The sequence below is a fragment of the Rhipicephalus microplus genome, chromosome 1 (genome assembly GCF_043290135.1).
Source record: "Rhipicephalus microplus isolate Deutch F79 chromosome 1, USDA_Rmic, whole genome shotgun sequence".
Lineage (NCBI taxonomy): Eukaryota > Metazoa > Arthropoda > Arachnida > Ixodida > Ixodidae > Rhipicephalus > Rhipicephalus microplus.
In genome coordinates this window covers 276,120,411-276,133,583 of record NC_134700.1, presented here as the reverse complement: position 1 = coordinate 276,133,583, position 13,173 = coordinate 276,120,411, and the positions used below count along the sequence as shown (strand labels likewise).

Below are 13,173 nucleotides of genomic sequence, written 5' to 3'. Positions count from 1 at the left end.
TGCGCTGCAGAAAGTGCACCGGTCTACTGCCTAAATTTTATCTATCAGCAATGAAATTAAACGCTTAAGATGACGAGAACGGCCAATGAAGTAAAGCCTTTATATGGCGAGAATAGTGTTGAAAGGATACGAGGGGTGGCAGCAATTCAAGTTTGCAAATGAAGCGAGCAAGCGGTGTGAAGCAACTGTTAAGAGGCGACATCTGACGTCCATTACAGCAACAAAGAATGATTAGCCCCGAGTGTGAGCACGTATGCGGTGAACAGAGTACTGCGCACGGTAACAACAACGGCCGCATTCCAGTGATTCAGGCAACGCGAGGCCTCCGAAAACATGCACGGCTGCATACACGCAGGCAAACAAACAGGCATTCCAGGCAGGCGGGCTCATTTGCGGGGACACCAAGAAATTACCCAGCCGGATATCACCGCAGACTCTCTATCACCAAACCATTGCGAGTCTTTACGCACAAATTATCACTAGTAGCCTGAGTTTTGTGAAAGTCAAAAATATACATTGACAATAGAGTTATTTATGCATGAGACTATTTGGGGCTATCCAATCAGTCAATCAATGAGAATTTCATAAGGAGGAGTAGGCATATAGAATGTGCCAAGAAGGAAGTGAGGTTTTTGGTAAAAGGCCGTGAAAGAAATGAGTGCTGTTTGTAAAGGGTATAGGTTAAGAGAGAGAGGGGCGTCAGCAAGGTGGCAGAGGAATCATGTTTCCTCAGTTCTAGCGTACACCTTAACATGTGTAAAGAATCGGTTGATATAGTCGCTCGTACTGCCAGTAAAGATGAGCAAGTCACTAGCTTCGTCCACAATCGAAACACGCAGTGAAACGACAGAGTTAGGTAATGCGTGTGTGTTGCATCCCCCCAGTAACGGTTGTCACATTGGCTCTAGATAATGTAGATTTTTACGAGGAATAGCCGCTGCGCATGGCTATTCCTCATTCCATCGTGAAACGTGATCGATTGCATATCTTAAATTTTAAACAGACTACCTCTCCTTTCCACTTCCTCCCTGAGAGCATCATTTTACGCCACAGCAACACTGTGTGATTCGGAGCGAATAAGTAATACACGAAAGCTTACCCTTAACTCATTGTATGTCTAAAAGGGACGCAATAGAACTGTGTCTTCTAGATAAATATCGGACATTGCAGAGTTCATATAATAAAATATGGGGCAATGCCTGGTAAAAGAAAATGCGACGTGAGGAGAGGGTTGCGAACGAGTAAAATGGAAAATCTGGTGATAAGAGGGTGAATAAGCGAGGAAACGTCACGTGCAACAGCCGCAGCCCAAAATAATGACAGCTGATTGCGCAGAAGCTAAAACTGTGTGAAAATAATCATCGATAGCGTCTAACGATGTTATCCATGTGGTTCTTTTTTTTTAATACGCATGAGCAGTAGGGGCCTTTACAGTACCGGAAGCGATGCATAACCGCAAACTATACTAAACCACTGCACGCAACGTCGAATGGCACGAGTCGATGGAGAGAAGCTGCCTGCTGATGCTTTCTTGGGATCTAAGACTTGATATGGTTTGACAAATATTCAGAAGCTTTTTAGACTATCTTCTAAAATGTCAGCGCCACTTTTATGATTGCGCACGCACGTTTATATACGTTGCAATAGGCAAGTGCTTTACAAGCTGCTATGCCCGTAGCCTCCAGTAGACCACTGCACAAAAACATCACGAAGACATATAGGCTAGTCCTATACGTTTTTTAATGAGTAAAAGTTAGGTGCAGCTTAGATGTAAGTGATAATGTGAGGCTTTCTTCTTTACCACCCTGTTTTAGTCACAGACAAAGTTGCCAGGTTCTGGTCCCCCCCCCCCCTTTTTTTTTAAACAGCTTAACATGATAGTTTCTGATTGATGATGATTGATTGATTGATATGCGAAATTGAACGTCCCAAAACCACCATATAATTATGAGAGACGCCATAGTGGAGGACTTCGGACATTTCGACCACCTGGGGTTCATTAAGGTGCACTCAAATCTGAGCACACGGGCCAACAGCATTTTCACCTCCATCGGAAATGCAACCGCCGCAACCGGGATTCGATCCCGCGACCTGCGGGTCAGCATTCGAGTACTTTAGCCACTAGACCACCACGGCGCGGCAACATGGCTGTTGCTGGTTTTAGCTTTATGTAGAAACCATAGTTTACTACTGCTCTTTTATCACTACGCCATTTATTTCTGCGCATATACTCAGAGTTCACGTTTTCACTCATTTGCTTCTTGGCTTTAACCCGCAGTGTCTCCCACTTTCTCAATTCATTTTCTTTTCTTTCCACAGTTTAATTTTTTTCACAAACTGCAGTCAACGTATAGGCGTTAATTGACTGCTCCTCCCACAAGAGCACCAGCAGCATCGCTCAACGTGTGACAGAGACGGTCAGAGACCGCCGATAGACGTCTTCGCTATATGTGCAACACAAGCGATCGCCGACTACAATAACCAGCTCGCGGAGTAGTGTATAGCGGGGGAGCGCATCCCGCTAACGTGGGGAGGGGCTACCATGCTTCTCCAGCCCGTAGCCGCTGCCGCGCCGAACGCTCACCGTGCGGGCCGCACGGGGGGGAAAGAGAAACACCGGAGTAGTGAGTGCACGACACACAGGCAACCATCATCAAACACCAGAACCGCACATATGTGCACACCCGTTACGTTACTGTCCCTCTACACTGCTGGAAGAACGAGCCACCGAGTGATTTTTCCGTTACGCGACATTTATAGCGGACTAACAAAGTGCGCCTAAAGTGAACCACCTCGAAGTAAGCGAAATTTGCCTATTCTGAACCCAAGAGTTCGCGCCATATACAGTGATCAGTAACACGTGTATTGTTCCTTCCTCTGTATTTATTATGATCCATACAACCGAAGCATGGAGATGTCAAGCAGAGCAGAAAGCCTTTGTTTCCAGATGTGAAGCTGTCGTAAGCTGTGCCATACTTCGTAGTGTTTTTTTTTTTTTGAGTAACTGGTATTTATTGTCCCACCTTTTTCGCTTCGTGTGGCACGCATCCACAAACTGATATTTATAAAGCAACAGCGAATCGTAAACAGACGCTGCAGCAACACCTAAGGCACGTCATCGTCTTAGTTGTTATTGAAAGCCGGCGACATCAAATAAAAACAAACGTAATCAGTATTCAGAATGCGAATTTCAACTCTTGTTCGCTATAAATAAGTGTTGACGGCTTCGAGAAATCCGGGCCATTAAAAAGTCAAGAAAGGTTACTCGCTGCATAAATAGTTCACCGACCGCCGTTCGACTTAGTTGTAAGTGCACATTATGTTCCGCACGTATCTATGTCATGCCCTAGTATACGACGCGTCGAATGCAAGCTGTTATCCTATTATTGTTTAACGCCTCGAGATTGCGCGGGTCAGTGATCGGTGCAGTTTTTTACTAAAGCCGGCGTGAGCTGCTCGCTACTAGAGTGATGACAGCTCGCTGCAGACGCTGCCCTCTTCTCTCTCGCGATGGCTGTGGTTCCAAGCGCCACCGCGCAATAGAATCGTGTAACGTTCCTCAGAAAGGGCGTCGATAATGCCATTTCATGGCACTTGAGTCTGTCGCTCGGACGGTGCAGTTCTCCAGCAGTGTACAGGAGAGGAGTGGCGTGAGCAGGCCTCGTTTCGCACACACGAACACGCACAGATAAAGAAAAGAAAGAAAAGACAGTGGCGAATACACGGTAGGGCGAGTTCGATGCAATAACGACACCAAAGACGTCCAGTCAGTCGTAACGCTCATTGTGAGCACACACATCTTGAGAAGAGCCTCGGTGATCGTCGAAGTACCGGATATATCCGTGTAATGGCCGCACTTTCTTGCCTTATCTTAATTTTCCTTTCCCCTCTAGCTTCTTCGCAAAGGGCAGAAGCCACCTAAATGGCAACAGATTGCTCCAGCCTTGGTGCGTGTTCACCTTCACCAGTAAACGCCACATTTCCTCAATCACGTTGGTTTTGTAAAACCGTGGTAACTTAAGGAAATAAGTACAATACGGCCCTGGGTCCAATCAGAACCGTAAAATAAAATCTGCAGCTTTTTTTGAATAGTTGCAGCAAGTGCATGACCTTGGGTTTCAGATATAAAAGGCACTTTACAAAATGATGGGAATTTTCGCACTGGTAGTTCGCCAGAAGTTTGTACTTGGAAGGGCAGCTAAAGCGAATCGATTCGTCTGAACCTTTGCGTTCAGAAATCATAAAGCTTATCTGCGTAACGCCACAAGGCAGTTGGATTCGAGCGATTCTTAAGGTAGCCCTATATTCCCAGGTGCATATGAGACAAGTTTCAATTTGAGTTTTCACTGAGGGTCCTCAGACGAAACAGCAGTACAACTATTTAACAAGGCTCTTCTCAAGAAGCGGCTTATTTACACATGGTCAGACAAAAAAAATAAAACAGCACACTCCTCACATTACGCAGGCACTATATGGATCCAACATAGTGAACGAGTTAGAAACACTAGATTTTGGAACGGAGAATGGACAAAACGAAGTTCGTGGTGAGCCACTGGACATTCAAGGTACCAAGTTGAGCACACCATGATTGGAAATTTCCAGTTGTTCTAGCACCATCCGAAGTTACTCGAACCTTCAAGACTGCCGCCGTTCCTACATGACTCTGTGTTTTATTTGGCGCTTCAGAACATGCAGTGTCTTATATTTAAACACAAATTATTGTTTTCGACACATCTGTCCCCCTCCCCGATACTTTCTACTTCGATACGGACTGTACTTACTAATCATGTTCGTTAGTTGCTCGTGAATTCTCTTGCGCCACCCAACGGTCAATATTGGTGGCTAGACCTTTACGACTTACCCTGATGTGTAGGTCTTCGCAGTGTTTTTTTCACATTTAAGAAAAATGTTATAAATTATGCAACGAGCGGCCTAGTACTTCTACCAAAGGAGTTACCACATTCACACAGTACAGAACTCATCCATCGTAGCCAGCACCCAGACAAACAGCGGTTCGGGAGCTTTTATCGTAACCACCTTTCACTCGAGGTAGATGTTACGTTGATTGATTGGCAGTGAATATCACTGCTTATTTTATTATATTTGTATCAACGTTAGTAGTTAGCAATAAACGTCTACGAAATATACATTCCAACGAAAAATACAGTAGACAAGAAACTAACGCTGACGTTTCTGTTTTCGAAAGGCGATAAAACATCTGTTAAAGAAAAAAAAAGGATTGAACGCGACAAAAGTTTAGTGCGAATGGTCATTTAGCTCATCAGAAGCCGCACCTGCCATAGCTCACTTCTCAAAGAACAAATGAGACTGGAATAAAGCAACGACGTCGACCTCCGTTTGTTCTTACATGTCCAGTGGCTCACGAGAACGAGGCCACAACATCACCAAGCAGGAAACACATCTACGACGGCATGCCTAGTGTTCCAAGCTTACACAGGGGCTCCTACTACACTATCGACAACCATCGCATCACCGGAAGAGATGCGGCACCCCATGTATACACTAAGGTTATCTAAGCACAAGTACAAAAGTACAGACAGACACTAAAGAACGACTCTTGCCACAACCATTTTGTTACCATCAGTGTACAACACACGGAATGCAACACGCCAAAACAGACCACAAGGCAAACACCCAGTTTCACAAGCATACGCTAGCAACAGACTGCCAAGACCGTTCACTAACAGCCGTGCGCGCTGAGAGGAAATATGCGATGTCCCATGACGCTGCGCTATCCACAGGAGCAGTGTAGTCAAGCAACGTTAATACGGCTTAAACAGTATGATGCGAATGCTTCTTAAACAAAGATTTTAGTGAATGCCTCTATTAGAGCTGTTAGTTTGTGTGAGAGTGGAGTAAAGTTGAAAAAAATAAAAGCAAGGACCATGCGGTACATTCCTGGCATTCACAGATATTGTTAGGAATGTCTCCGGCAAAAAAAAAAAAAAAAATATTTGGGAGTGTTGACAAACGTCGCTGCACGATGTGGCCCAAAGTAAATATAAACAGTCTCCATTAGTTAGAGCAGCATAACAAAAAGTTTTAAGTGCGCATATTCATTAAAGTTCCTGATATGCTAAGGAATGCTCTTCCACGTAAAGAATATGTCTTTGGGCCCTTTATGTTATATTTTAATAAATCAACCATCTGATCTTGAACCATTACAACAACACGTTGCGTTGTTTGAGTCGGTGCAAAAAGTAGACGATAGACACCAAAGTATTGTCAAACTGCAAGTTAGGTCCACTTGGGGAATATCATAATGCGTACCACGTTGGGTATGCCCGAAGGATACCGATTATTATAATAGCAGAGTTCGCTATTCAGACGCTAGATTTTCCGAATACTTTCAAATGCAGACGTGCCGTGAAAGCTCAGGTTGCCAAATCTAAGTGATAACTTCTAACACGAGTCCCACATTGGTGCACGTTTCAATATTAAAGTTATGAAAACGAGTTTCCTAAACATTATTATGGCAACAGAGTATAAACAATGCATCTTCTATGCATTTCGCGTAAATGTCAGGCCTCCATTTCCGTACTGTATGTGGGCCTAATACACGTAGTTGGCGCGATATATATTTTGGCCTTCCAATTGTTCCATTTCGGCAAATCATTCTTTTTATCGCTGAGTAAAGATTCACGAGGCTAGACTAAAAAAGTAAGACTTAGATTTTTATCTGATGCCGTGTACCGTCTACAAAAAAAGTTCATGCCTCTGCGGTAGATATCAATGCGCTTGACGCCATTCTGTGTTCGATTCGGTTCAATTCGATCAATGTTTACGAGAGAAAACGGAAATTATATGCAACTGTACGTAAACAGCACGTGGTTTAGAGATTCGATCTCCGCAGGCAGGATCTCCTGTGCGAGTGTTCGAGAATGTTCAAGACACTGCATCAGTTTGCCAGGCGTCGAGGCAGCCAACCTCTCTGGTATTACCGTGTAACGCTTAAGTTTTAGAATAGAGCACCCAAAGCTTTGAGGATGCCTTTCTTTGCGTTTTCTGCCACTGCGCATGCGTCATACCTGTGTGCCTTTTGGGTACACACGTTGTGCCTACGAAACAGCGTGTTGTACCCAACAAATGCTATCTCACGTACCTTATTAAAGTAAAAAAAAAGTCTAGGCTATTTGATCTGCCGAGAGACCTGATATCAATCGGTGATGGTCGCATCGGGCAAATGTTTTTTTTTTCTATTGGGCACGTGCCAGGTAATAAGGAACATCAACATTTTCTCAGAACAGGTAATAGATTGAAAGTGTATATTGTTTTTGAAAAAAAAACAGTAACAGTGATAGGGAAAACAATCATCATTATAACTTCACTGCAGCTTTCACCATCAAATAGATCGACAGGCATATCCTTCTTATGCAACACGGTATATACAGAGTGATTAGACAATGGTGACCCACCTCATCGGTCTCGGAGCCAAAAAGGAGCAGATCGAAGGGGATGGCAGCAACGACGTCAATGATGAACCAGCCTCGCAGGTAGTGGACGGCAATCTTGCCCGGATGTGAGACCACCTCGTCGTTCGAGTTGACGTAGGTGGTGCGGAAGTTGATCAAGATGTCGATCATGAAGAATATGTCCACTGCGACCGAGCGACGAAAGAATATAGGACGCCGTTCAAGCGGGCCGCAGCCACGTGCAAGGCATTCCGCACCGTGAACTATGTCAACCCGCACTCGGTATAACCACGAGGATAATGTTTTCGTCATATCCGCAATGTGCAAGTCAGATTCTTCCTGTAATGAATTATGCTGGAACATTCTCTGCAGCGAGGTTCAACGCTATAGCTCTCGCCTTTCATGCGTTCTTCATTCACGACGACACGACGTTGAAAAGATTTAAAGTTGTTATCGCTTGATTGATATGCGGGGTTTAACGTCCCAAAACCCCCATATGATTATAAGAGACGCCGTAGTGGAGGGATCCGGAAATTTAGACCACATGGGGTTCTTTAACGTGCACCCAAATATGAGCACACGGGCCTACAACATTTCCGCTTCCATCGGAAATGCAGCCGCCGAAGCCGTGATTCGATCCCGCGACCTGCGGGTCAGCAGCCGATTACCTTAGCCACTAGACCACCACGGCGGGGCAAAGCTGTTATCGCGGGAAAGTTATAAAAAGAGAGATACACAGTTTCGTAGACCATGATGCTGCTATTAGGGCCTGTTTGTATTTCCACTAGTTGGTAATAGGTTGCGCATAGTGGACGCGGACAGCAGAAACAATGGAAAGTTGGCGCCTTGTGTGTGTGTTTCATGGTTCCATCTTCTGTCCGAGTCCACTATGCATGTGCAAACATGTTTTACATATTACAAACAAAGAGAAATAGCACACTTGTCCATAATTTTTTACTAAGCTTGCGTAATCTGAACGCGCACGAAAACAAAAAGAGCAGGCGCAGACCTGCTATGGTGTTTTTCGTTTTCGTCCGCGCTGGCACGTATAGCGTAAGTGTCACAAATAGGCTTAAAAAGCGTGTTCAGTATAAGGCGAACATGTTTCTAAACGATTTATCAGCGGACACTGGACTAGATAGGAGTTCGTGCTGAACAGATACGTGTAGCTGTATACAAAATTGTGTGCTAGTAGAAAAAAAAGAAAGACTGATCTGCGGCACTGTCGACATTACGTACTATCCGATGTTTATCGCATCCAGTACTGGACAGAGCAGATGACACATAACACACAAACAGCGTTATCTGTCCTCTGCTATGTCTCGTATTGATGTGCTGTACATCGGATACAATAGTTAACCACGAAGCCCGCCGTCCAACCTTAGTCGACAATATGGCCGGCTTCGACAGCTTCTCCGTTAAAAAATTTACGCACCGATGAGGTCGATGACAACGATGGGATCGTCGCCGTACTTTCGGTTACGGCGCGAGTCGGGTCTCTGCTGGTCCAGCAGGAAGGCGGCCACGTAGGGCGTGAAGATGGCCGTGTAGATGACGAGCAGCAGGATGACCCAGTCCCAGACCGCCTTGAAGGGCGAGTAGTGAAGGATGGTCCACTTGTGCGTCCTCGGCTTCTGCAGCTTATACTCGGGGAGCACGTCCGCGCCCAGCGACAGAACCTGCGTTTTCCGGGTGGCCACGGCAAACGAAAGGCAGAGCGTCAGAGCTGCGCGCCCCTCGACGACGCGCACCCAGCGTCACGCTGCTTGCTACGGCGCCCCTTTCTCACTGTATTCCTTAAAGCAGGGCCTGCATACGCTCGTCGCTGTGTCAGAGATTGCCCTGACAGTGCGCGAACACGACGCTAAGCCTCCTGGTGTTCCGAATAGCCGACGGCATTAGCCGTTGAGCAAAGGCTTTCCTTATACAATATTACAGCGCTTTTTCTCCTATAAAAGGCTGAGCAGTTGAAAGAAAACTGATTCTCTAGACATTTTGATTGCATTGCGTGCTGGTTTACACTTATTCAAGCGCTCTCTGTTAGGACACCACCGGCATCTTGGTGACGAAGCCTTTAACTATACTTAACGTATGTTGTACGCTTCCTTCACTAAACCGTGTAGACGTGCCAGTCTCGTTTTTCACACTCGGATTCGCGCTCGAGACTATTGCTAAGTTTTGAAACTAGTAAGCGCGCAAAGACGGGAACAAGACGACGATACACAAAGCGCTCAGTGTGCCGTCTTTGCGCGCTTATAAGTTTCATAACCAACTAGCTCGGACCCCGCCTCTGACACGGTAAATTGCTAAGCGCTTTATAATGCTGCCCGAACACGTTCGCGCGTGCGATGCCCTCTTTTCTAAAGGACGCTTTTTCGATTGGACAGATTGGCTGTTCGAGATTAGTGGTCTTGCAAAAAGGGAGGACGTATCAAAATTCTTATGCCGTACGAGCAGGGCTGCCCGAAATCCTATGTACGGTCTTGAGACATTAGGTATTAAAGAGCACGCCTTGTGAACAAAACTTTAAATTTTGATGGCGTGATGGCGCGCGGCCACCAACAGTTGTGCACAGAAGACGTGCTGCTTAGCGACTCGATCTTTCACTCTGAACAAACTCACACTCATTGTTATTGTTCCTTCCGTTCCCGAAATTTCCTTGGCGCTAAGGACTATGGGGCCGACAGAGGTGCAAGGCCATGTAGCATACTTCCATACCATCACAGAAGAGCTAACTACCAAACTTTCGGAGCGCTCTCAAATTGTTCTCTGACACAGCGACTAGAGGGCCCACTTCGCGCACAAGTGCGAGCAAGGCATTTTTAGATATATCTCGTTTTCCTTCTTTTCAAAATACGTTACAACGTTTAAGGACACAGGCTCCGCGAGCAGATTCCGTACATCCAGATAAATAACGACAACCACACGACAACAGCGACACGGTGAATGTATCAATGGTAAAAAAAAAACACTCAAAGGAGTAGGAAAGAGAGAGAAAAAAGAGACTGGTTGACGGCAAACGCCCCATGCTGGCAAGAATATAATGTAAATGTGTAACACACAGTCCCGAGCCATGCAGCAGGTCTCGCGTAGTCCACAGAGCGCCCGTAGCAAAACGAACGAGTCGCACTTGGCTGCTCGGTTAAGCAAAAGAAACTTACGAGGCGGGAGGCCTTGCTCGCGCGACAACAAATGCTATCGGCAGCGCGACGCCGGTGCAGCGTAAGACGGTTGTTTCTTTTCTCTTCTGCTCGCATTAGGAACGCGGCAGAATCACAGCGGATACGTTCTCTTCTTGCAAGATCTATATTACGCACACTTGACACTCCGCCGCCGCTGGCGTTAGACGGCGGAGGCATGCGACGCAAGCTGCCAGGTACGACACAGCCAAACAGCGACACGTGCAGGCAGTAAATGGCGACGAAAGAAACCGGCCGCAGTTGTCGCAGCACCGTCTCTGCTCAGTACAGCACTTCGCTAAAGTTGATTTTGAGGGCCATCAGAGCTGAGCTAATAAGCACGAACGCTTCGTTAACCTTAGCTGCAAGCAATGGTCATTAAACAACAGACTCTGTGGTGGATTAAAGCTATACATTCATAACCATAGCTCGCTATGGCTTATCAAGAGCCATAGCGTAACGGGAGACGTTGTAGCAGATGGGTGCTAAGCAATGAATTCACTCATTTACCTTACATTTGTAAATCTCCACAAGAACATGCACAGTTGGTAGCTACCTGTGTTCTTTACGCTGCCCCTTAGGACCCGTCTGGACAAGCTGCACCTTGTGTTCAGACATCGAGACAGTATTTAGCCATCGATGACAATCTTGCAAGATGGTAATTTAAGATACACTTATTTAAAATACCTTTACTTTTTGAAAAGAGCAAAATTATGATAACTTGTTGGTAAGCTGCTGGAGAGAAAAAACAAGTATTAAATTTGTCAGGCACCCTAGTTCCACTCAAGAGAAGTCATAAAACGCCATTACATCCAGTAGCAATTAGGAAAGCTGTAGAAACTTGGTTTCCATAATGCAGGATACTCGCTCGGCAGAGACGGCGCCGCGACACCGAGGCTGATTTCTAGCGCGACCCACAGCGGACGACAGCCATCATCAGCAGCAGCCAACAGCAGAAGCAGCAGAAGCAACGGGCAAGCAAGATTAGACGGCGCATGCAAGCACAGCGCTTATACGTAGGTGAGTGAGATGATGCCCTCCCTACCGCCGTGGCGAATCGAAGTTCCAATCCGGGTATTCGTCCAACACACGTTGGCGTGCCGCTGCCTGGCCGCGTGAGGCGATACGGCCACCTGATGCGTGTGAATGTGCTAAGTCTCTCGGTAATCCCATTGGTAGACGCGGTCTCTATCACAAACGTATTTCCCTGTCGTCAGGGGTGAGGGTGCCACTGTTACCTTTCGCTCTTTCTAGCGTGTCAGTGTCGAGCTCTAAAAGCCGTGATTAGTCTTTGTTGCCCAACTCGTGCTTTGTGCTCCTTTGTTTGTTTTGGTGTCATTCGCAGCATCACATCTCAGCAGCGTGTGGCATTTCGTGTTCCACGTGGGAAGGCGTTTTCCCGGAGTAACACGGTCGCCAACTCAGCGTTATACTCGCGCACTTAACATGTACGTAACATGAACAGAGTAAAGTTTATTAACGATAGTTCATATATAATTAGCAAATACATAGAGCTACATAACCACGACATTATTAAGCCATGACGCACGCACACACCACACGCACCACACACCACACGCACCACACACGCACGCACACACACACACACACACACACACACACACACACACACACACACACACACACACACACACACACACACACACACACACACACACACACACACACACACACACACACACACACACACACACACACACACACACACACGGCACCTTCATTGCATTTGACGGTGCAGGAAACAAAACTTTAGGAGTGACTAAATTTCATTATAGTGGCGGATATGCTATTACAGTGGCTGTGTAGCCAGTGATTTGCTTCAGGAAACCTCAGAAATGAACAGCTGTCGAGAGCGTAGGTGTTGCATTGAAGACCTGTCAAGAAGCTCATTGGAGCGATCATTGACACTTGTGAAAGATTGAAAATCAATGAGGTGGGTATTCATAGACGACACATAAGCCTGCGAAGCACAGCTGCACAGGAAACGCTTAGCGGAGAGTGGCACAACAGAAAGGTCAATGCAACACTGCCACTTTTTTTTTTCGAGCACAGCTCACGAAGTTGTCTCACTTTCTCACGAAAACGCAGGCCATATCACATCCACGCGGACTCGGTCATTTTCATGATCCAGTTCACATTCACAATGTTGACGAGAAAAATGTAGGGTGTAGAGTTGTTCTTAAATTGGACTGTGTCAAGACATCTATGGTACTGCACACATATGCTTCTTCAGCATAAAATGCGATTAGCTACAATACGAACTTTGTTATCAACATACCGTTTCCATACGTATCCAAAGTCCTCTGTTGGCTTTCATACGATTCATACACAAGTTCACAGGCTAACAAATATGTTTCGTCGCTTGAATTTTACGCAAAAAAACACTACACAGTTCACTTGAACATCCACGAATGTGTGGCGAGTTGTCCCACTTGTACGCGCTTGTTAAGTGGCGTTTCTGCACAAGTCGGGTACATACCGACACTTTCTAGCGGTAAAAACAAACGAAAATTTCAAGTTTCAGTTTCTGAAGTACTATT

The 13,173-nt window shown here is 45.9% G+C and overlaps 1 protein-coding gene across 3 annotated transcripts in view; it reads right to left on the bottom strand.

Annotated features, from left to right (window-relative positions):
- The window catches only part of sei (potassium voltage-gated channel seizure), a 298,945-nt gene that overhangs the window by 43,393 nt on the left and 242,379 nt on the right, over positions 1 to 13,173 (bottom strand). For all 3 annotated transcript variants that reach the window (XM_075895172.1, XM_075895175.1, XM_075895181.1), the window contains 2 exons: positions 8,869 to 9,112; positions 7,437 to 7,618 (listed from right to left, as the gene is read on the bottom strand). In XM_075895172.1, coding sequence (XP_075751287.1) covers positions 7,437 to 7,618; positions 8,869 to 9,112 — 426 coding nt within the window. The remainder of the gene's footprint in view (positions 1 to 7,436; positions 7,619 to 8,868; positions 9,113 to 13,173) is intronic.